The sequence below is a fragment of the Populus nigra genome, chromosome 5, assembly GCF_951802175.1.
Source record: "Populus nigra chromosome 5, ddPopNigr1.1, whole genome shotgun sequence".
NCBI classification, from domain to species: Eukaryota; Viridiplantae; Streptophyta; class Magnoliopsida; order Malpighiales; family Salicaceae; genus Populus; species Populus nigra.
In genome coordinates this window covers 18,783,149-18,808,133 of record NC_084856.1, presented here as the reverse complement: position 1 = coordinate 18,808,133, position 24,985 = coordinate 18,783,149, and the positions used below count along the sequence as shown (strand labels likewise).

At 34.6% G+C, this 24,985-nt stretch overlaps 3 protein-coding genes across 3 annotated transcripts; all 3 read right to left on the bottom strand.

The window, feature by feature from the left end:
- Nucleotides 1-967: 967 nt before the first annotated feature.
- On the bottom strand, nucleotides 968-3,984 carry LOC133693547 (uncharacterized). Its single transcript, XM_062114779.1, has 5 exons — nucleotides 3,814-3,984; nucleotides 3,655-3,728; nucleotides 2,609-2,732; nucleotides 2,176-2,490; nucleotides 968-1,396 (listed from the first exon to the last, which is right to left on the bottom strand). Exons 1-5 carry the CDS (start codon nucleotides 3,928-3,930, stop codon nucleotides 1,124-1,126), a joined length of 903 nt encoding a protein of 300 aa, XP_061970763.1. The 5' UTR covers nucleotides 3,931-3,984; the 3' UTR covers nucleotides 968-1,123.
- A 2,949-nt stretch (nucleotides 3,985-6,933) lies between these two features.
- LOC133694854 (uncharacterized) lies at nucleotides 6,934-7,545 on the bottom strand. Its single transcript, XM_062116551.1, has one exon. The coding sequence runs from the start codon at nucleotides 7,543-7,545 to the stop codon at nucleotides 6,934-6,936; it is 612 nt and encodes a 203-aa protein (XP_061972535.1).
- Nucleotides 7,546-9,065: 1,520 nt separating this feature from the next.
- Nucleotides 9,066-24,031, bottom strand: LOC133693282 (ABC transporter D family member 1). The gene is made up of 25 exons (XM_062114469.1): nucleotides 23,705-24,031; nucleotides 22,785-23,055; nucleotides 21,298-21,522; nucleotides 20,769-20,966; nucleotides 20,160-20,614; nucleotides 19,836-19,971; nucleotides 19,666-19,744; nucleotides 19,278-19,516; nucleotides 18,845-19,149; nucleotides 18,652-18,763; nucleotides 18,413-18,550; nucleotides 17,488-17,587; nucleotides 17,298-17,406; nucleotides 16,576-16,666; nucleotides 16,139-16,263; nucleotides 15,871-16,020; nucleotides 15,615-15,687; nucleotides 13,367-13,547; nucleotides 13,136-13,294; nucleotides 11,462-11,623; nucleotides 11,123-11,359; nucleotides 10,152-10,312; nucleotides 9,992-10,044; nucleotides 9,819-9,897; nucleotides 9,066-9,643 (listed from the first exon to the last, which is right to left on the bottom strand). Exons 1-25 carry the CDS (start codon nucleotides 23,764-23,766, stop codon nucleotides 9,557-9,559), a joined length of 3,987 nt encoding a protein of 1,328 aa, XP_061970453.1. The 5' UTR covers nucleotides 23,767-24,031; the 3' UTR covers nucleotides 9,066-9,556.
- Between the last annotated feature and the right edge of the window lie 954 nt (nucleotides 24,032-24,985).

The window sequence follows — 24,985 nt, the reverse complement described above, 5'->3', positions numbered from 1 at the left end:
TTTTTATATATATCAAAAAAATTATATACCATCCATAAAAAAATTATAAAAATATTTTCACTGAAGATTTCTGTCTTCTTCTTGTAAATTTCTATTTGATCGATAAAATAATTAATATTACGCCACTAATTATATTCTGAATATTATAAAATTACTCGTTGATTTTGTGTTACTAAAATAAAATTAAGCACATGAATGGAATTTCTTGCTATTTTTGCCCGAATCATACTCCATGTATTTTCATCTAAATTTCATGGAAAAAAATAGTTGTCAAAACAACTATTATAAATATAAATAATAGATTTTAAATTTAATTTAAATTACGGCTCGAGTGATCGTGTTAGTTTAATTCAGATTAGTTTTTATTTTTTAAAAATTCAAAATAACAGTTTTTTTTGTATTAATTTAGTTTAATTCAGATTAACTTTTATTTTTTTTAAAATCAAAATAACATAGTTTTTTTTTTAAGTAATTTTTAACCGGGTTTTTTCTAAATTTAAAATCAATTTAGGTTTTTGCCTATTTCCACCGGGTTCTAGGTTGAGCCAATGAGCTGGTATGATTTTCTTAACTATGATGTTCACAAACCCATAAATCTAGAATCGTCGATAAACCAAAATAGATTTACTATATACTAATTTTAAAGAAAGTTTCTAATTATTATTAAAAAAGGAGAAGTAAGAAAAGTTCTCTTGTAATCTCTGGAACCAAGAAAACCCACCGGCCCGTGACGAAGTGCAGGTGGGCTAGTACAACTGTTTTGATTCATATAGATCGAGTCTATGAAAGAGGCTTCAATGGAACATTTACTCGGCTATATTTGTTGACAGTGCCATCAGTAAGGGATTGTCTTCTTCAGCTACGATTATAATTTGGATGCGAGCTTCATTTTTATTTGGGATTTTTGGCATACGAGTAGTCTTGACGCAGCACAAAGTTGAGACAGAGGAAGATTGAAAGCACACAGTTGAGACAGAAGAAGATTGAAAGCACTCAATCGGCCATCTAAGGTTAAAAACTATATTACACTGATTCATTACCCTAAAAGGCACGTCATCAGTCAGAACAAAGCACTCATATAGGGATAAGAATCCTCTCATCATGCAGCTTGATTGGTGCACTATTATACTAACGCAATGCTGCTCTCACCGCCAGGGGGCTTGCGGACACCACCAAGATAATCTCTGGATGCTGCTTTTCCATCAGCAAAGATGTCACTGCCACTCATTTCTTTCAGTTTTGCCGTGCTTAGTGGTTTTTCAGCAGATCCAGGAGGAACATCTCCCTTGAAAATATCATTGCCGGTCAGCTCATGAAACTTCTGGTCGTGTATTTTCTTTGCTGTCTTCATGACTGGTTCTTCACCAAACAGGATATTACTCTGAGCTCCAGCAGGCTATAGAAGTTACGGCCAAAATTCAATGGGGATTAATTAGCTAAAACCAAAGATCACCGCATATCCACAGAGAAGTCAGGATAGTTTCAACAAGCACATGCATCAAGGAAACCAAAGTTGACTTTTGCACTTGCCAATAAAACAACCACAGATATGGGACCCTAGTCATTAGGATTAGATTTAAGAAGCACACGTGCCTTCCAACATGATGCTTGCAGATGATTGGACTATTGAGATGAATATATTCATATTTACGGAGTATAAAAAAGAACTATATTCATGTTTCATTGGTCAACAGAAAACAAAAATGCAGACAGGAGATAAGAAAGGATAAAACATAGAGCAACTTAGCATCCAATAGATTCCGTGCCAGAATAAAAACTCTAGAAATGACAAACATCGGAAATCTTCTATGATATAAGACCACTTAAAACGATGCATGATAAGGTAACATACCTAGTCATGGTGGGAAACTCTTGCAGCATTTAACAATCATGAGAGAACTGAGCTGCGCTTGTATTGACATTTTGCATTTTACTAGTTCGATGTAAATCAACACATGGTAGGGAGGCTTCTATCAAGTCACTATTTCTATAGATGGACCTCACTGATGGTAATGACCACTTCATAACTCAACATTTGGCTCAAAGACCCCATAAAGGTATGTAGAACGCAACAACATGACACTAACTGTACCTTCCTACTAGAAATAGAATATCAACCCATAAACAAACAAAGACAAGAAATTTTTTTATCCAACACATGATGCAGAGACTCACATTTGAAACTTTGATAGATGTGTGAATGTTTCGAGGTGCAGGTTCCCCGATGTCTTTGTTTTCTTTAGTTTCCAAGGAGTGTGCAACAGCCAGTGACCGGGGAACAATTTCATCAGGAGGGGAAAAAATGTCATGCCCACTAATCTCCTTGAATTTAGCATTTGATATTTGCCTTTTGCTCTTCATGTCCGCATCATTTTGCATTGTCCCACTTAACTCACGCTGCTTTGCCACTTCTGGGATAGAGGTAGGCTTCTTAAGGGAGATACTCTCGTCAGCACTAAATGATATTTGGCTCATTCCAGTCACTGCTTGCTGAAAATCCAATAATTGCAAAGCAAAAAGGAAATAGCCATCAATATTGATCTTTGCTACACAAGTGATTACAAATGGTGATAATGAACTTTCTTAATAAAGATCACCAAATAAGTACCTGATAAACACGCACTGTGGTTCTGTTATTAGGATTAGCACCACCAGATTCAGATTCACCATCTTGACCATTAAATATGCTACTGCCACTCATCTCATTTAATTTATATCCTGAACATGGCTTTCTACAAAAAACATGAAGGGAATGATTCAGATATGCTCAGAGAAAGCACACATGAAAAACTGATATTGATTTATGAAATAACCATTGTATGCAAAGTTTGAAGGTTGCTAAGTTAGAAACCCATTAGGAGCACGAAAAATATTGTTGTGCTGTATGTTAAGGCGGGTGTTAGTTTGCTTGAAAGTCAAAACTAAATCGTCTGCCAAAGAACAGACCGATCTACCTTTCTAGAATAATAAGACCATGCCAATCAATTTAGATAAATTGCAAATGCACAAGTGAAATCAATCATCGAAGTACTTAGTAGGATTCAATTAAAACAAGTAAAACTATCAAATTGTTTGCACTGAAGAATCGCCTAAACTCAAAAGTTGATTAGTTTTAACAACGAGGAGTTCCATATTCAAGTATCTAACAACTTGATCATAAACTGATAAGGGCTCCATATCATATTGAAGAACCACCATACCTAAGTGTAGGGATGCATATGATCTGAGCCGTTCATGAGCCCCCACAAAGAAATTAACTATAACTTCCTACAAAAGTTCACCACCAACCATTTTCTTTTTCTATTTAGACAGAAAGCAAAAAGTTTTATCTATAAAAAATTAAATCACTTGCCATATCTGTTATCACATTAACTATCTTTACAAAAAGAAACTAATCCATTTCATCAACGAAGTTACTCTTCAAAACCCATCAATCAAATTTTTTCCTTTCTTCAAAACTTTCAATTTAATTGCTTATTATAGTCACTAACAACCAAATAACAGAAAATGCAGCCATGATCCGATTCCAATAGAGAAAGGGGGGAAATAATAATAAAAAGAACAATTTTTCACAAAACATTTTATATTTAATAAAACAGAAAACTTAAAACACAATATATATATAATCAAAGGGGACAAAGGGGGAATCTTTACTTCTTCATGAGACTCTCTGCTTCTTCTTGAGAAACCTGACCTCCAAACAGCACTTTACTGATTTTATCAGACGGCTGTGAAATAATGCATCAAAAATTCAGATACAGAGGAAAAAATTGACTATTTTATGTAATAATAATAAAAGATGTAACGTAGTACCTGGTGAGGGCGGTGTGAAGAGGCGGAAGGAGGAGTGGCAGAAGGAGGAGACGCCTTCCACGTCAGCAGATCGGCGGTGGAAGTGTGTGGTTTCCTCACGGCTGCATTTCTCTCCATTTATTCTTATTTTAGCTCTTTTGACGAACTGTCAGTGAGAGTGAGTGCATGTGTCTGTTCTGATAGATATTTAAGAGACATATTTCAAATTTGATTTCTTTTTCAAGTCATCCATAATTCTGTAGAGGTAAATATATATCCCTAAGGTTTTTGAAATGTTCCACTTTAGTACCTATTTCTTATCACTTTTCAATTTCAACCTTTCATTCTCAATTTGGTGTAGTCAATGCCTTAATCAAATTGCTAGCAGCTGACGGTAAAAAGATTTTTTTCAACTTAAATCGATTGTGTTTTTTCCCTTATAATTTGTAAGCTACTTTTTTTCTTGTTCATTGCACATAAAAAAATTATAAAATATATCGTGAATTTTTATTTTTGTGTTTTTAAAATGTTTTTTTAAATAATTTTTTTTATTTTTTTATCATATTGTTTTGTTGCACTAATATCAAATATAATTTTTTAAAAAATATATTATTTTTAAATAAAAAACATTTCAAAAAATAATCTTTATTATAATACTAAAGATGCAGCGTTACAACTTAGGATGTCTGTAGGTCGGATCATGGTCTTTCATGGATATAAAATACGTTCATAATCACGATTATCGTTGCTGTGATTTGTGAATGCAATAATAAAAATATAAAAAAAACTCAATTTTGCAAGTTAATTGTTATTAAATCGTTATTAACCAGTTGTTTGTAATAAAACGATCATTGCCGTTATATAATAACGTTATAATCATTATTATTGGAGGAGTAATATTAAGGTATTTTGTTTTAATTAAATAATAATAATCTTTCGCTATAATAATAATTATATCATTATAGGTCGTTTTTTTTAAAAAAAAAAACTATCATGATTATTATATATACTTCAATAATTGTGTTTACTATTTATCTCCGTAACTTTCTTACTTCACTCATTTTATATATATATATATATATATCCTCTAGCAAGCCTCAAGATATATATCACTATTATTATTTTATCTTTTGTCTTCGCTTTAATGACAAAGTGAATTTCACCATAATATAAATATTGTTTGAAGATTATGCAGGATTATATTAGTAATTATGTTTTTAATGTATAATAAAATTATTAATGTAACCATTGAATAAAATAATTTAATACCTTTTGCATAAGATTGTTTTTGTATTTTCATATTTGATAGAACAATATAATTACTATATTATCCTTACCATTTAAATTTTTTAACCTTGACTCCAGGAGTTTGGTTGTAATTTCATCATAGTTTGTTTGTTATTAATGTTTAGTTCTAAGAGTATTTTTGATTTTGTACAAATAATAAAAAAAAAGTTACTGACATGTGCCTCGTATGTATTATCCGCTTCGTTGCCTTCTAACGACATCTATGACTAATTCTGGTGGTTGTAATCGTGATTTCATCATGTTATTTGATTCATTTCTATTTTGGGGAGAAAAGAGAGCATAGGTTTTTATCTTGCTTGAGTTGAAAATGTTTCCTTAAAGAATAACACTCGTAACTCTTAGTAGTAAGAGTCAAGATGTAAGAGACTTGCCAATTTACCATCAATTAATGTTTTTCTAAGCAGGAAAACTCTATTTCTTCTGAAGTTGGGTGAGACAAACAAGGAGAACCGTTGGATCAAGGGACTCGATCATGGATCCTTTTGTCAACGATCCTCCGGCATTAACGCACCTGCTTGATCGGTCCCTTGATCACCCGTTCTCAACGGTCTCTTGTTGTGAAACGTCATATAATATTAAACAAAGAAGAAGGTGTGGGTGTTTGTTGGTGTTTGACCCTCTTTCTTTCATTTCAATTCAATTCAATTCTTTGGGTCCATCGTGTCATCATTTCATGTTTTCGGTGGATCGGAAATGGATTTAATTGAAAAATAAAAAGATAATGTTTAAACTTAATAAAAATGAATTGAGAAATATATGAATTGATAAAGAAAAAGAAAGTTATTGAAGTGAAATTAACAATAACTAAAATTGATTAATATTTTACTATAGCGTGAGTTATTGTATACTGTAAGTGAATTATACTATTCTGTATTTTAGCGTGGATATTGTAAGTGTTTTTATTGTGGAGTACTATAATGTTTAATGGGGGCATGTATGAGATTGCCTGTGAGCTGGGCACATCTCAGTGCATACATGATGCTTGAGTTGCACCAAGACCTAACTATTCTTGAATTTCGCATGCTGCAGAATCTAAAATAGCCCTGAGTTATTGATCCTACAAGATTCAAAATAAACTCCAAATAATCTTAGGTTTTGGTAGTGTCACAACCCAACTTTTTTATAAAAATAATAAAAAAAGCTCGCAGCGTAGCGTGTACCGCTCACCAGTAAAGAATAAAACAAGAAACAAAAAAAAATTAAGCCTTTACGTTGTCAGTTGTATTTTCTCGGTCTCGTTCAATCAATGCTGTTCTTCGTTTCGAGCTGGTCTTTGGCCTTTTGCCTTGTCCCTTCTCCTGTTCTTCCTTTCAGAACCAAACAGAAATTATTAGGATTATTGAATGTTTTGAAGTTATATTCATATCTGAATGGATTATTGAATGTTTTGAAGTTATAAATATCCACCACTTTTGATCTTCTTGGTCGATGTTTCTCAGTTAAGATATATACACCTCCTGTACTGCTCCGCATTTACTTCCCATTTCCTGGAGGGGCGCAAAGCAGGCTATAAATACAAATATACACACAGAAATTATGCATCACAACATACAGCAGTTCCGGTGCTGTAAAGTTTGCACTTACATAAATACAAATTAACAGACCATAATTAAATAGTTAATTACAAGAGCACAAGTGTTTTGGAGAACAAACCCTTCTTTGAAGAGTCCAATAAATTTAATTTCAATATCTTGATCATGCATATACATACATTCACGACTACCATGCATGACAAAATCTCCACATGCCCAATCAAATAATCGTGAAAAGCAAGTAAAAAGAAATATTGACACCAGCTAACTAGTGGGTACTTAATTTGCCAACCATTGGTGCTTATAGTGCTTCCAAAGCAACCACTAGGGCAAAAATTTCATAATCTTCACACCTGCACCCACTATCCTTGCAACAACCACATCCATCTCTCTTCCTCAACCTGCCATCTCTCCTGTTCTTCTTCTCCATCTCTGCCATTTCTGGAACTCTAGCTCTCATTGCTATTTGCACTGAAGGAGGCTTGACGTCGTCAGGAACACTACCCTTCTTTGGAACCAACATAACCCACCTTTCCATTTCCAAATTTGGTGATTCAAGAACTGTTTTCCATGGAACCTCAGCTCTACCTAGGAGTTGTGACCCTCCTATTTTAGCGAGGATTGGATTTGTGTTTCTCCATCTGAGCTCGAAAACTACAGTCTCTTGCTTTAGGTTGTTGATGGAGTCTTCAGTGCCTATACACTCCAATGAGAAGGACTCGTTCCAAAAGAGGTTGGACTTTGAGGAGATTTCACGGCTCTTCAGTTGGATTCTTTTGTTCTTTCCTGCAGAGAGATAGTATCTAACAAAAAGGTTCCCATGGGACTTGAGCTCTATATTTTTGGCTTGAAAGATTTCTATTTCAATGCCAAGACAAGTACTCGCGATACCTTCAGTAGCAGCAGCACCCATTTTAAGAAAGAGAGAGGGTGAGTAATTGGTTATCTTGAGAAGAGAAGCTTTGGTTTGTTTTTGATTTATTTGGTGAGGGGAAGTTATGGGCTATGGAGTGGTATATATAGATGCATGCAAGGATATTGAAGGGATGGTGGCATTTGCTTTCGAGGAAGCTGCTTCCATGTATAAAAAAATGTGCAGTGCGGAGAATATAGCCCACCAAAACCCTAGTTGCTTGCAATATTTGCAAGGGAAATTTAATAATGTCATGAAATAAGAAGTGAATCACATGAGATTGCATTGATTTTAAAATAAGCTCTTGTGAATCATGAAAGGGTGGATATACATCTTAATTTGACCCTTCCAAGTACAAAGGTATTGGGTCACAGAAGTTTTGCCATTCATGAGATACCTAGATGGCCGGGTTCAAGATTAATTCTGTATATAGTTGGCAACTTGGCATGGAGAAAGACAAGACTATAAAATCTTTTTGATCCTTTTTTTTCTTAGAAATAATTAGAGGTTCACTATATACAAATCTAATTTTTTCCCCTTACACTGATAATTTTCCTTACAACACACGAGTGCTTAATTTCCAGTTATGAAAGAAGAAGAAGAAGACAAGAGTCAAACATCCAAAATAAAAAAAAGTCTCTCTGTCGAGATCCTCTTTTCTTCTTTTGGTATTAGAAAAGCAACAATCTTTGTTTACTGGATCTCTTGAAAACGATCCTACAAGACACTGAAAATTGCTACTATATATGTATAATTAATTAGCAATTTAGCACAACAGTTTAAATAATACAATCTCAAGATTCTTGGATTTCACTCGACAACAAGTTGATTATCTTCAAATGCAAAATTGGGTAAAACTGGACCATTAATTGTCAGCACAAAATAACAAGTATAGAAAACTATATATCGACATCGCAAGAATCTCTTTCTGACAGTACTTGTTGCACGAGTTAATTACGTATCTTAAAACCTTGAGCTAAATCTTCTTCTGAGCTTATCAGACAGCGAAGGTGTTCGACTTTACAACTCAGAAGGTCCAACGAAAAAGGTCGCATCCCTTGGATATCCTCAAAGGATATCCATTACTATGATAATTGGTGTGTGCAATTAGAAGTAGAACTGTGAGTTCTTCTTCTTTCCGCCCTCTACATAAAGAGAAAGTTCGATTCAATGGTGAAGAATGGCCCTTTGTGATTAACACGTTGGCAAGACACCAATGCCGTGAGCTTATCCACTGCCAACCCAATCAAAAATACCTCCATGCGCGCGATGTTAATCAGCTCAGTGATTTCTTGGCTGCCAATAGCACACGAGTAGTAACGCGTTTTAGTGCCCAATGGTCCGCATTGATAATCCTAACTATTTTATTAAATAGATAAGCAAAGATGGATACGATAGTTTTATTAAATATATTTCAAACAAAAAAACACAACTTTACCACATTCTTAAAAACCCCCCGAACACGCTGCCCTTCCTAAATTTAATAAAAGTGAAACTGCAAAGACATAGGGAAGACAGAAGACGGGTAAATTCTTTCCTGCGACTTTATTCATGGGCCAACTTCAATAACTTAGGCATTCAATTCTTACAATATAAATGCGTAGCGATTTTTCAATTAATAGCCCAAGAAATTAACTTGATAAACAAAAAAAAAAGGGTCTGTACATGGAGATTTCTATATACCATACGATTTCAGACTTGATTTCTAACAGTTTCTCCAATAACCTTGTGTGATTGACTTCTCTTTGTGGGCCCTGTTGACGCTTTGAGCAGAATAACTACACTTGCCGTATATGATCAAGATTATCAAATCCTCGAGGCAAAATAAAAACATGGCGTCTCCTCTTTGCCGGATTCATAATTTTGAGTTTAAATGACCACGATTTGAGATACACGGAAAACAATGAACTCCGATGACTGCCCAAATGACTTCGTTCCTCTACACCGTCTATGAGGTCTGAGAGCCCATCTCACGTGCTCCAGTTACACAATGGCAGAGGCTATTGTCAACTCATTGCTTAATTGCACGAAGCTCCCAGTGGCCCTCGCCATCAATAAGCCGCAATTCCAGGGAGTGGAATGGTATGAGAGCAGGACGCTGTCACACATGAGAGCATAATCAGTGAAGGAAAAGTAGTCGTCTGATTAGTAGAATACAGTCACGGTAGCTAGGGTGCTTAACTGATAACTCGCAAAAAAAAACAGAAACAGTGCTCTCGAGCAGATCAATTATGCAGTAAATAATTACCACCAATTATCAAAGCACCACTTACCTGAGAGGAGGTAATAAATGTGATGCCCATGTCACTAGCAAGCCTATAAAGTTGCTCCTCAACATCAACACTTGTTGCACTGCCACCCAAAGCACATAATAAAAATTTTAATACTACAAGGTAACTGGCAATATTTCTTTAAAGCTTAACAAACGCCAAGTTTGATGACATACTTGGTGCACTCATCAAGGATGGCAAATTTAGGCTTGTGAAAGAATAGGCGGGCCTAGAAAAAAAAAAAAAGTAATTGTGTCAAACAGTTAAAGATCCAGTAGAACAATCCTGAGATCGTTATTCAAACAAACTAAATTTGAACTCCATTAGCTTCCTCACCATGCCTAATCTCTGCTGTTCTCCAAGAGAGAGAGTGTCTTCCCAATTCATATTTGCATCCCAACCGCCTTCTCTCTCCAAGAGATAATTTAGCCGAACATTCTCCAGAATATTTTTCAAACACGAGTCCAGCATGTTTGTTATTTCGGTGGATAGCTTACCTGAGATTTTGCCCAATTATAATCCCCCAGGAAAACAATTGATTAACAGTGTCAGAAATCCAGAAAATTGAATGATTGTTAATTTGTTACAATAGATCTTGAATGAAATCAAACTCTTTCTGCTGTAAAGCTATTGGAAAACCAGTAGAAAATCTAAATTCACTTAATTCTGCCGTTCAACTTTAATCGCTGTCTAGATGTCATCAGATGAATATAGCAGGGAGCCGTAGAGAAACAAAGAGCTTTAGATCAATATCTCAAAAATTCCACATAATTTTCAGTGCAAGGATTCAGTAACAGTTGTATTCACTATATACAATTATACCTTCAAATTCAGGATAGCTTAGGATGTACTCCCTCTCAATCTTTTAAGCAAATTTATAGTCTGGAACGAGTGAACTGTCAGACTTTGCATAATTTCATGGTCAGCCAGTAGCAGCCAAAATAGAAAATAAGCACAAATGAAAAAAAAAATGTTTTCAATAAAGGGGCCTTTCTTTTAGCTATTTTAAGTAGAGTTTCAAAAGTTGAAATTGGAACATCTATTTCTGTCCTTTTCCATTCTTTGGGAATATTAATAAAACTTAAATTCATCCTTCATAATAAATTGGATAGTTAAAATTGAGACAGACGGGTGCCTATATGTACTCATATGTAATGCTATAGCCACTAGCCATCCATGAAATGGATTCGAAAGAGGTGGACAACAGATGCAATGCTAAATATTCAACTTAACATGTACATACAGGAGACATGAAAATAGAAACTAGAGAGCAAAACAAGGAAAAGGAATTTGTGCAAGCATGTTACCTTTTTCATACAACTCTAGTGTCATGACTTCTGCTTCATCACGAGAGAGAGGATAGATAATTTGATCTCTCAAGGTTCCCAAGCATGTATATGGTCGTTGAGGAACATAGAAGACAGCACAACCTGATCCAGTCTCTTTACTAATATGTTGCGATGGTTTAGCAATCCTTCCACTAGCAATGGGCCAAAGACCTCTGAGGACTCTAAAAACAGAACTTTTCCCACTCCCATTTGGACCTTAATAGTTTGACATCCATATCAGGTGTGCAATTGAAATAACAATAGCTTGTTTGATAATATAACAGTATAACAAGGTACATAAGAAATCACTTCACTAACCAGTTAGAAGCAGGCTTTTTCTTTGTTCTATGTCAAATGTCAACTGCCTCGCCAACAATTTCTGTGCTGGAGTAATGATATCGACCTCCATAAAGGAAATGGCATCTTTTGAGTAAAGTTCATTGTTCTTAGATGGAGATAGTTTACTATTCAAAGAATCCCCTGGGCAGGCAAAAACTTTATAAGGAAACTATCAGAGTAAATGTAGACCTTTTAAGAAATAGAACCAAACAAAAACCTAACAATGGTAATGGACTCTTCGCATCGGCAATAGTTATTTGCATAATATAGAGAGAGAAATAAGCTTGGTATAACAAGAATAGTCATATTGGAAGAACTGAGAGAGAGAGAGAGAGAGAGAGATCCAAATGCTTTCTGATGAGACAGTACATTTTACAAACAAATCCCAGCTCAATCCCACAGTATCCAGATTTATCTTCTTCAGAGACACTTAAAAGAACTTTGATTTGCTTAACTCTCTCCAGCATTGCATTGAAGATGAAATTATCTCAAACAAGTTTGTTTCTTCTCCTTTAAGGTTTAGGCTTCTAGATTGCTACCATTGGTGACTACTACTGACCATTTATGAAATATGAACACCAACAATTCTAACAGCAATTACTTTTTTAGTGAACTCTGGCAAGAATTATCCTTCTAGATAGGTATGTGATATTCACTACAACCAGACCATCACCTGGGAAGCACACAGGTATACATCTCAAAGACATAAGGCAGATCTCTAGAACTTTAAGCACTTAATACTGCTTAAAGTCCCCAAGAAAGATAAGCTAGATAAAACTAATTGCTGCTGTTGCAGCACTTATAGTGTGCTTGTATATAAGCCCAAACCTTTGGGAAGGGAAAAAGGATTGAAGTTCATGTGCAAATACATTAATGTTACATGCTATTCTATATATATTAGAAGTCAAATGACATTAAGAAACTTTTGAAATCAGCAGTACAAGTACCAAATTAAACCATTCAACCCTTTCATAAGGCATCTCTTACGCACACCCATGTTTTTCCTCGGTGGCAGGACCAGAAAATCTCACTAAATCAGCTTCTTCTATGAAAAAGCAAGCATATTTGGGGAGATTTGAAATGAAGGGAAGTAGAATAGCCAAGAGGCTGGAATGGTAGACTCCAAGCAATATTTTATTTGATTTCTTTGGGAACGTCACGTTCCCTGGGCATAAGAAATATTGCCTAGAATTGACGCATTGTAGCAAATTAATATTCCCAGGAAAATAAAGTTATAGATAATAAATGTTACCTTATTCCTATATAATTTTTCCCTGTTTTTGTTGCTCAACTTCAAGTCTTTCTTCCCTAGTTTGCCAATGTCGCTGAGCATTATTAATTGAGTCTATTTTAACAATATTGCTTATTCATACAATAGTGTTTTACTTGGTTCCAGGGATAAAATTATATGTTAAACCTTTTAACCTCAGCAAACAAGGCATGCATTTTCATTTAATACTGTCAATTCATTTTGTTATTTTTGTAGCTCAACTTGAGTGTGTTCTTTCCACAGTTTGTCATGCTGTCTGTAACATGCAGTTTTGTTAACTTGCTTGTAGAATAACATGAAAACAAACTTTTCATCTCTCTTCTTCTGCACCAAAGGCACATGAAATAAGAGTGATATAGATAGTTAAGTAAAGAAGGATGTACCAGACTGAGCAGCATCCAGAAGCTCTTCAAGCTCAAAAATTCTATTTATACTGCCAGAAAGCTCAGCAAACTTCTTGTGCAATTCAAGGATGTCTCCAAAGGCTAAAAAGCTTTGAGAGACAACAGATGCTAAGAACCGCAATGCATGTGCCAGTTCACCTGAAAAAAACTAGCTAGCATAAGAGAATGAGTGAGAGATGCAACTTAAGTTGAGCATTCTACTGATCTCACCTTGAGTTGAGGTCATGGCTCGATCTCCCTTGTGTTCCATGGCATACAACAAGCTCAAACCCCAAGTTACATTATGTGGGAGTTGCTTTGTCACAAAATCATCGAGTATGCCATATGACCATTTCTTTTTCAAAAGCAACATGGAATGGTCAAGAAGTTCCCTGAATCTTGACTCAATCATCTGCTCAATTGAAAAAAGAGCAAACCATATGAATTATGGAGGAAAAAAAAAATATAAAGAGAGAAGGATATTCCACGCTGCATTGCAACAATAAAGTTAGGTGATACAGAACAATTTATATGGAAGACACGAAAACAAATTTACAATCAAAAATCAACTTCTTAGGATGCAAAGATAGAGGGCAGAAATCAACAGCGCCATTTTAACATGCATGGTACAAATGGTAAATCAGTTGCTACCTCCATGAAGAGTTTCAAAGCTTAGACATATTAACCATCCTTTGTGTTTATAAGGATAAAAAATAGACTGGGTAAGGGTGCTCGACAAATAACCACATTAAAAGATCATACACGTGTATCCATGTCCATTTGAGATGCAACTTTTTCATGTCAGGTTAAATGAAGATGAAGTAATACATGCAAAAAACAAAGGCTTTTCAGAAAAGACACCGAGGTGATGCACCCAAATACAGAGACAAGTTTTTTAAAAAGAAATCCCTGTAGGCCAAAAGTATATATTGCTACTCCAATAATCAATTCAAGAGAATAAGAATTTATCCCCCACTAAAAGTTGTTCTATTGCAATCCTTCCAAATAACAGAAAAAATGGTTTTTTTTATAATCTCTTTCTCTACTCACCCCTCAATTGACCTAATTGACAGCAGCACATCAGTCTCAAACTTATAAAATTTTGACTATATACCCAAAAATAAAAAGAACAAAAGAAAAGAAATGAAAAGGGAGTAGGTTTTGACACTAACTAGCCACTTAAATTTCAGCAATCTGTAAAGTTAAACCTATTTTCCATAATAAATTAGCCTGTGAAAGTAAAATTCAGGAAACTAGCAGACACTTAACACAAGCAAGATGACAATCGATAATATGTTGATCAGGCTTCAAAATGTTATGTAGTGTCAAAAATGACACCAGGGACCCTGCTATATTAACATGTATCAGCAAATAAACTGAGTACTTCACTTTTGAGAAATAAATGACAAGCAAGTCCTATCATCTTTTTATATGACCCTAAAGTTTAACTTTCAATTTTTCTTCCAAATGAGTTAACCTTATTATATTTCCTATCAAACCCCAAAAATAAATTGTTTACCTTTTCTAGAATACTCTATAACATGTATGTAATTTTTTGCTAATAAAATATTTTTCAGCTTTTCAGCCAAAAATAAATTTAATGATTAGAGCCTTGTGGATTATGATGTGATTGTTTTATTCTTGCTATGATCATTTTAAACTATAAAAAGTTTAGAGTACCTCATTATACCAATGAAATCTTACTTTTTTATTTTTCAAAAAAAATATTTACAAATATAAAAGAAATTTGTTTTCATTTTTTTTATAATTACAGTTTCATTTGAGTTTGCCCAAGATCTGCAATGATGATATGATAGAAGAATTGTATTCCAATTATAAATTAATATATAATTAAAAAATTACAAACTTAAAAAAAATCTCATAAAAGTTTCTTGAGCCAAAGAAAAAAGAAAGAAAGAAAAGAAAAACCACTAGAATGGCCATTTTTTACAATATATGAAAAGGATCGCATAGGTAGTATAATCAAATATGAACTTCATTAAAAAAGAAATATAAAAGTGAACTTATTGGTATTTAAAAGATACAATAGAACTTTTTAATCTTTTACTTCATTAAAGGAACCTTTCCGTACCTTTTCCCACTAGATTAGCAAACATATTTTATTTGGCCCATTACAATGATTCAAGAAGCAGCTAAACAAAAGGTACACATTCATACTAAGTAGTTCGAATAATATCTATTAGTTTTGGATCAACCACGCCTCCAGTATTACGAGGCAGTATTTACCAGAAAACAAGGATGTACTCCCCCTTGCACATTGAATCCAAAATAAAAATTGCCGGTATTCTATCTATCATTATAGACTTTGATGACTTGACCTTTGAACCACACATTCAATTTATAGTGCATTATGCATATGTAAAGACCAAAGCCCAAACCATTGAGAAGTATTACTCTAAAGCACCAATTGACATTTAAACTTATGAAACAGTACACTGACAAAATAAAAGCAGCTTACAGCTTTTTCTCGTTTTCCACCTCCAAAGAAAGCAACAGATTCAGCATGTGTGCGCAGTCTCTCATGCATGAACCTGAATTATTCATTGACAATGTAAGGACAGTTTTTTCACCAAAAAAAAAATGCAGCACCAATCATGGTTGTCCTTGGTATCTTCCATATTCAGATATACTTTGATATCTTTTTGGAAGGGAATGGACATGTAAAAAATACTTCAAGATCAAATATGCAAGGCAGAAACAAGATCTGAGATTACCTAAAGGTTCCTTCAAGTTGTTGCTCTTCACTAGCAAGATCACCAAAATCAGGAGTAACAGCCCTCAGAAAACCCAAACCAAGCAACATATAAGTATACAATATGGCAACTCCCCTCTGACCTGTTAAGAGCTTCATTCTCCAGGTGAACCTTACAAATTCAATGGAATAATTATTTTAAAGAGGGAGGAAGGTTTTGTGGGGGGCTCGAGAACTTATGGAAGTATGAAAGCACAAATAAATCAAATAAAGTCTACACAAGTACTCACCACAGGATATCTACTAATGGCTTCACCATTCCAGTTACCAGTCCAGACAAGTCCGTGGTTAACTTTTCCAGATCATGTGTTATTCTCTGATCTGCATCAATATTTTTGCTAGACATGTGGAAAACCTGCAAGTATATTTGACATGAATTAAAACTGTTAATATTAGATGCAACAAACAGCACACGAGAAATAGACATAAGCTTCAACAAATGGAAAACCATTCTGAAAAATGCGCTGTCATTGAGTGAGAAAATTGCAGCATGTAACTTGCATAAACAAAATGTTCCATTCAACACTGACAGCTGGCTAATTATACAAGTAATTAACTTATTCTACAATGCGTTCCGAGCAAACAAGCTCAGTAAACTTCTGCTGCTCTGCATTCAAATAAAAGGCCAACAACAAGGAACTAATTTAAGTATATGGGATCCGATTACCTTGTAAAATGTATTGTTTCTCAAATAGTTCTTTAGTAGATGTTGAGTCAAACGAATCCTCCATCCAAGGGCCAGCCGAGTTGTCAAGTGTCTGTGGAACAAGAGATAATTTATAACAAAAGTGTAGATTACACCACTAAGTGTGCACCAAAAAGATACGATAAGTTCTCACCATTCAACCCATCACACCATAGTCAAGCCTAATAATATTGGAGTATTCTTAAATGCAGCAGCAAAAAATGTTTTCTGATAGCATCAAAATATGAAACTTTCAACCATGAATTTGGGATGAAAGATTTAAAATGACGCAAGTGCTTTGTAAACCACCCCCAAACTGATTCTTTCCCTTATAGAAAGATGAATGCAAGACAAGAACTTCCCCGGAGGTCACCCATCCTAGCTCTTGTCTAAGCACATTTAACTGATATCTCGAGCAAAGGAAAAGGGAAAAAAGACATCAGGGCCATTCAACTTTACTGTTTTTAACTCTCTGTCCAGTAATGAGGGCCATTCACACTGGCCATGCAGACAAGAGTGATAAGAAAACCATGAAGTATAAACATTTGTTTCCATGTGAAAGGTGAAAAAATTAGAGTAACAACCAAAGACTTGCAAATTACAAGGATCAAATAGTCTAAAAAAATCTAAAAGGCAGCACCCATAATACTAGATCAATGGTTCTGCTTGACTTTCTATGCAAGTTAATTAATCATCAGCAATACCTCAAAGAAGGTGCAATAAAAGACGACGCAGCACTTTGAAGAACACTAACACCTATTAATCGAACAAAAGATGCTTTGTCCTGCTCCAAAACAAACTTTACAGTTGTACCTGCGAAAATTAATGCATTCAATAACAAGAATGCTATCCCACAGAACACCAAATGCATAAAACCAAATTGGATATTAGTACCATTCAATGAGGCAATCCGATCTGAGACAAATGTTCTTGAGATAACAAGGAAAGCAACTGCTAATAAGTGTGCCCCTTGTTTGTCAAGTATAGTTGGTACCTGAAACATAGGTAATAAAAAGATATGCAAGGAACTAAAAGTTAAAACAAACAGGAGACAGATAAAAGTTTTACGAGACACTTCAGATTCACTGCAGGTCTTAAAAATTAATAGCGCACACCAGCAAAGGTCTATGCAAGTGTGGCAGTTTGTCACAATTCATAGTCCAGCAAACATAAAGGTATCATATGTGGTGCAGGGGAGGAAGAGAAAACAACACAAAACAATGATTACAGCATAACAATGGCTAAAATATGGATGAAATTGAAGTTGGAGCAGGAGAATAAGGAAGGTTCAGGTTCCATAAAGCAACCTCTAAATTTCAACTTTACGAAGAAAAGCATACAACAATTCAATTACCAGCGCAATATTAACAACCTGAATCTTTCTTCAACTAATCAAACCAATGTTCTACCTCACATTCAGTTTAAAATCACCCTAACAAAAAATGAAAGAACTTAACAGTGAGAGACTAAATCATCTATAAATAAAGTTTTCAGATTAAATTGTAATTGTCTCTGTATTGAAACATGATTGCTTACCACCGACTATAGCTTTGAGGGACTTAATCGAAACTGAATTTAGAACCAAATTGATTTTTTGAATAACTAAATTGATCATTTAAGGAATAAGTTAATGAAATATCCAAAGTTGAGGGAATAAAATGAGTTTTGCCCAAATTGGACGTTGCAAATGATGCACCACCCAAGGAAGGCTCTTCAGTTTAAGATGTTGCAAGACAAGTTTGAAATAGCGACGACTAAGTTAACAAATCCTCAAGCCATTAGCATGTATCATTACACCATTGATTTTGAATGGACTCACCAATATTTTAAACATGGCAGCTACTCTCAGTGGCAATGCCCTTGGAGCCCTTTGAAGTGGTGGAACAATGGGCAATAGAACATTATGGTCTATGTTGGGTGATGCTGCTATCACTTCTGAAATATACGAGTGTGTGGCCTAGATAAATGCCGCCAATGAGTTCTAAATGAAGTAAAATAAATCCAATGGGGCACTATAAATATATGTCCACGATAAAAACATGAGAGCATTAATAAGACCTTATCACTTGTGGAAAATGCTTTTTGAACTATCATGGCATCATTTTTGCGTTCTGTCTCAAAATCCCCTGTGAGATCACCCCCAGCTTCAGTCAGGGCTGGAGAATCCTTCCTGAAGTTCAAAGGGTTTCAATTAATGCATCGATGTTTCACATGTGCAAACAAAAAAAAATTACCAACTTGAAGTACTAACCCTTTGTAATTAACAAGCCAGCCTCCTTCTCCATCCAAGGACAAAACCACATCATGAAATGCAACTAGAGCTGGACGATGAGATATGGTTATGCAAGATGTTCCCATAGCTTGTACTTGAGCACAAAAACGTTCCTCCATATCAGTAGTCACAGCACTAGTGCACTCATCAAGAATTGCAAATTTTGGCTTATGGTAGAACAGCCTGGCCATCCCTAACCTTTGTTGCTCCCCCAGTGACAGTTCCTCACCCCAATTAACCTCCTTCTCGGGTGGATAACGGTCTAATAGATACTCAAGGTCAACCTAGAATATGAACACAGAAACATCAATTACACAAAAAGCATTTACAAAATTTCAATACAGCTACAAAAATGTTAAATAATTGATCATGAAAGCAAATTTCAGGAACAAAGGGAAAAAGTGAGAATTACATTTTTTAACAGCTCCACCATTCCGCTATGGGTCAGTGGTTCGATCTCTTGGTCTGCAGTAAGAGGATAAATTAATTGATCACGGAGTGTGCCTACAGCAGTGTATGGTCTTTGTGGAACATAGAAGATCTCCTTGTTAAGATCAGAACCAACTCCTGGTTTCACAATATGGCCAGAAACCAATGGCCACAGGCCACCTAGAACTCGGAAAAGTGAGCTCTTCCCACTACCATTTGGACCTTCAAGAGAAAATGACAATATACTTTATATAGCAGCATAAAAACAACAAACCAAGGAGAGCAGTGATCAAAGAGCAAGGAAATGGAGTAACAATATCAATAAAAAGACGTTGCAGGAATGAGATGCTCTCTCGAGTTCAAAGGGATACCTGTAATCAATAGATTAGATCCTGAATCAACTTTAAGAGTCAGGTCTTGAACCAAAACATTACCACTTGGGGTGACAACCTGGAAAGCACTATTGGTATTAGAACATGGAATCTTAACCAATATAGAGTAACAGTGTCTGCAATCATCATGATCAATAAATTCCAAGTACCTTGACACCAAAAAACTCAACATAATTAGCTTCACTGAAGTAGTTCCTACTTCCACTTCTTTGCAGTGATAATTTATCACCATTGCTCAGCTCTCTCGATACGGCTATTAATTCATGAATGCGGTCAGCATAACCACTGTGATAAAGCACAAATAAATTTGTCATTGCAGACATACATGCTTGAAGCTTTTGCATGGGAAGTAGTCAAAGAATTGGTAGGCAGGGCTTTTTTAAAAAAGAATAAAGTTGAAGAAATTATAATATTAATGCAATAAAAGGTCTCGTTTTAGTCCATGACTAAAAGCATCATAATGTTACACATACCTGAGACGATTCAGTCGTCTTGAACTTATAGAAAGAGTTCCCAGGGACTGAAATAGTGATATTATCACGCTGGTATGGTATCTTAAATTGCTCAACATTTCTGCCCTTCCCAAAGTTGAAGCATCAGGTCTAAGTTGGCCAGCAAAAAAAGGCTCAATAATCAAAATAACAGCTACAGTAGCACCAAAATACTTCAATAGAAAGTCCTGAATCATTCCAAACCACCAATGGTCATGTAAGACAGTTCTCATGTGTCCAATCAGGGTCTTAAACTTCTGCTGAATATGAAATTCTTCTCTATTTTCTCCACCATAAAATGCTATGCTTTCAGCATGGGTCCTCAAACGGGAATGTAGCTGCCTATATTCACCTTCTAACTGCTGTTCTTTAGACATTAGCTTCCCAAAAGCAGGAGAGAAGTTTCTAATCAAGGTTCCTGCTCCCAATACATAGGCCTAGACATCACAAGTAAAGTAGCGAACTATAAGACATCAATCTTATTAACTGGAGAAGACCATCATCAACAGTCATGCAAGAAAATGTCTTCATAAAATCTATAATGCCAATATTTCCTATCTAAATATTAGAGAAAAAAAGTCAAATAATTACCACCATCCAAAACAAATACTTAGGGCTGGCATATGAACAAAGGCGCCAAGTATAAAGTAGACCATCAGTAACTGCAGTCAAATCATCAAGGACAAGTTCACTCAACTCTGAACAGAACCTCGGTACATCACTTGCAATTCGTTGTTCAGGGTTAGTAATCCGACCGTCAACATGTGATATTTTATAGTATGCCATGTTCTGAAACAGAAAGATAAGCTTAATGAACAACTGAGAAAACAATGTTCAAAACTAAGCAAAGTTCAAAATATAGTCATTAGGCAGCATCTCATCAAAGATTGCCTTTGACCAAATCAAAGAGTACATTGCAAGCCGCATCTTACTTTATCAGTAAATGAATTTCAAAATTTCCATATTCAATCCTAAATTGCAAGCGCCATCATGAATGATAGAACTTCCCCTGGGGGTGGGGGGCTATCACAGCAACTTCAAAAGGAGACGAACTATAGCAGAGAGATAATTGTACATGCCAGAGAAAAGTTAATCCTTCCCTAAAAGGAGATCATTTTACCTCAAAATAATGTGCATGGATAACTTTCGTCAGTATTTTTCGGAAACAGAGACTTAAGGTCCCAGTTACATACTTCGAAGTAGAATTAATGGTGGATAGAAGGAAACAAAGTAAGATATTTTCAGATATCAGCCGGAAAAATAACGGTACACGTTGGAGAAAAGCAGCACGGAATAAAAAGCCCTGCACTTTCGCTAATCTGTTGCTCAAAGTAGTTTTCAAGACCTGCACAAAGGATGTAAACACATACTTAGATAATGCCACAAAGAGCATTATTGTTCATGAAAATACTGCCAAGCTAAACTGAAAGGGTGATAGCACGTGTTTGGGGAAAACGGGTGCTTGAATTAATGAATAAATATTCTATACCAAATAAACCCACAAAAGATCCATTTTGCACCCACTTCAGAAAATAAAGAAACTTCAAAGTAAAAGTCTCCTTTTATTTTCTAACAGTTGAGCAGAAAGTACAAGCATGAAAGATAATGCCTGCATAACATAAATCAACGGTTTCCGCTCTCCTTTTCTCATTCAGCAATAAATAGCTCTTTTGTCATTCTTTTATTTTTATTTTTTTTTCATTACATTGTTGAATACTGGGTACTTAGTTGCAATTTGGGAGACAGCATGAAGATGATCTTAGAAGTCAACTGTTACAGTGCCAGTTTTTACTCTAATCGCTGGCTTGATGACACCCTGCAGCTGCAAGTTCAAACCACAGTAACAACAGAGTGCACCAAACATCTAGAGTATGTCATAAATCCTAATTCCATCTTGTGTTACTATTAGCATTATAATGTTAAGAAATCCTTGTTCTTGACTAAAATCATCCAAAAATCCAACATTTTACAAAGAGATTTATCAGGAATATAACAGGTTCCACATAAAGAGGTACAAAGTTGTTCTAGTGATTCTATAAATGAAATAAACCGAGTTAGTGCCATTATCAACAGAATAAATAAAAATAACAACCCCTCTTCATCTAAATAAAGACATTGAGAAATGTTATTGGGAGATCATATCATCAGGAAACTGACCAAGACACGCCAGTTTGCTGCTACTCATCACCATCATCTATATTCAGTTGTGACACCTGGTTAATTTCTTTCCCATGACCTAGCTCATTTCTGACGAGTAAGATAGTGATACCATGTACCAGGAGCAATTCAGTTACCACACATCTAATGCCACTCTGTTTCAATGCTTCCAGTCATATTCTTATACATAAGTGAGTTGCATTTGAAACTTTTTTTAGATTTTTGTTGCTAGATAAACTGGAAATAAAATTTATAGTGAATATAAATCACAAAAAGTAAACCAGTGTTATATATACACTGTGAACCTAGAAGAAATCCATGCAAATATATTGCTTTCTCATACAGATTTAGCAGCAAATTTAGACACCCCTGAGGATGGGGAACTTAAAAAGATATAGATATTGATTGATTTAATAATTATATTTGAGTAAGCAGAAAAGAAAAACTTACTGCTATGGCAATCATAGCCAAAAGGTCCTTGGCACCTGTTTTACCCATATGGGACAGAAGAACTGAGGCTAGAATTTGCAGTGCCTTTAAACCTCCTTTCTTTTGTACAGTTTTCTTGCCATTAGTAACCAGCTTATCTGATATCTTTTTATCATCTTTGATCCCATTGTAATAAAGAAAAGAATCAGATTTCTTAGACCTAATCCGTGACTGCACATACACAGCAGTCCCACCAGCAGCTAAGATACCAGCTGCGAAAAGTAGAGATTTCCTGCATGGACAAAAAAGGTTACCTGAATGAAGCTTCATTGCTACAAAAGTTCTTCGTTAAACTGTATCAAGAGCAACAGCATGTATGAACAGTTCCAGAATGGGTTTATGATTTTTCTGACCATCTTTCTTTCCAAAATTTCACACACTCGGATTACCGACTACGAAAGGTTTCTAGTCTAGTGGAACTAATGACACACAACGGCGCCAATAAAGCACATCCTTCCTTTTACTTTCAATTGCGAAACTGTAAATAACCCCCCCTCCCCCCCCCCCCCATAACCTTCAAAGGAAAACAGCATGGCTTCACAAGATTTATCAATTATTAATTAATTAAATTATAACCAAGGATCAGAAATCTAACATCATCCTCAATTAAAAAATAAATTTTAAAAAAACAACAGAATGATTTTTCAATACTGTTTATCAAAAAACAAGCCGAAATAATAATACAATAACTGCTTAACTAAAAAACCTACCCACCACAAAAATCTTCCCTCCAAATATGATGAAACCGAAAATATAACCTCTATTTGATTATCTAATTTAAGCTACTAATATTGTTGTTTAATAAGTAAAATTTTAAAAGAATCTAAATAATCTCTACCTGTTCAAGAATCCGAATAAATGGATGGGAATAAAATGAGTACCTTCTAGAGGCCAAAATGCCTCGACCATGCTCGGTTAATTGCAAGAGTTGAAGAGAAGGCATGGCTGAGACCAATCAAGCAGCAGCAGATGGACACGTGTCGCTACAAAAGACACGAATCATTCATTTCATTTCTTCAATTTTTTCTTATATCAAATAATTGCTGTTGTTGATCGAGAATGAAACCCTAGAATTTGATTTGTTTTCAGCGAACACTAAAAATAAATGGAGGGAGAGTAGGTAGCAAGAAGGGGAGAGAGACGGGGACAGAGACAAGATTGGGGATTATTGAAGGAGCGAGGAGTAGTTTCCGGGATTCAAACTTTATGTTGTTGGTAGTATTATTATTATTATTATTATTATTATTAGTTTTTAGTTTTTTACTATTTGTTTGTTTCGTGACTTTCCTCTGCAGATAGTCAAGATTATTTTTTTAAGAAAACAAAATTAACCACTTGAGGAATTCTCGGATCAATTCTTAGTCAGCGAAAATCATATCCATAGATGAATGAGAAATCTTCTCCATGATATTGTCTTCTGTTTATTCAAATTTAAATCATAGTTTTAAAACTAAATTCAAATAAAATATAAACTACCTAGTCAGCCGAATATAGGATTGAAAATGAATTGATGGAAAAAATATTTATATGAAAATAATATATAAGAGGTGGATTAAAGCAACTGCCATTATAAAGTGTTTTTAAAAAATTTTAATTTTTTTAAATTAATATGTTTTTGATATTTTTAAAATTGTTTTGATGTGCTAATATCAAAAATAATTTTAAAAAAATAAAAAAATATATTATTTTAATATATTTTAAAATAAAAAACACTTTGAAAAGCATTTATTACTGCACTCCCAAGCACTCTTTAGTTAATGTTTGAGATTGTGATAATAATTGTTTTTAAAGTGTTTTTTTTACTTGAAAATATATTAAAATAATATTTTTTTATTTTTTAAAATTTATTTTTAATATCAATATATTAAAATAATTCAAATAAAAAAACCAAAGATTTTTTTTCACCGCAAAACAAACATACTTTATACAATACACTCACTCTTGTACTGAAATGATGGCTGGAAATTGGAAATAAAAGAAATATACATTTTAATATTTTTATTTGGGTTTTTATATATTTTGACAGAGAACAAAAACATTTCATTTTTCATTCTTATCCATCCTTCCATTTTCCTTTTTAACCAGAACGCTGATAAGGATTATCTTCTTCTTTTTGTATTTATATAACCACACCAAGGATTACTATAAAAGCTTTGATGCGT

Coding starts and splice junctions, on each gene's coding strand:
- LOC133694854 (XM_062116551.1), bottom strand. CDS start 7,545: ATGGGTGCTGCTGCTACTGAAGGTATCGCGAGTACTTGTCTTGGCATT.
- LOC133693547 (XM_062114779.1), bottom strand. CDS start 3,930: ATGGAGAGAAATGCAGCCGTGAGGAAACCACACACTTCCACCGCCGAT. Junction 2,733..3,654: donor GCAGAGAGTCTCATGAAGAA/GTAAAGATTCCC, acceptor TGTTTTTTGTAG/AAAGCCATGTTCAGGATATA. Junction 2,491..2,608: donor CCACAGTGCGTGTTTATCAG/GTACTTATTTGG, acceptor TTGGATTTTCAG/CAAGCAGTGACTGGAATGAG.
- LOC133693282 (XM_062114469.1), bottom strand. CDS start 23,766: ATGCCTTCTCTTCAACTCTTGCAATTAACCGAGCATGGTCGAGGCATT. Junction 18,551..18,651: donor CATTTTCCACAAGTGATAAG/GTCTTATTAATG, acceptor GCATTTATCTAG/GCCACACACTCGTATATTTC. Junction 11,360..11,461: donor AAAAAGCCTGCTTCTAACTG/GTTAGTGAAGTG, acceptor CAAACTATTAAG/GTCCAAATGGGAGTGGGAAA.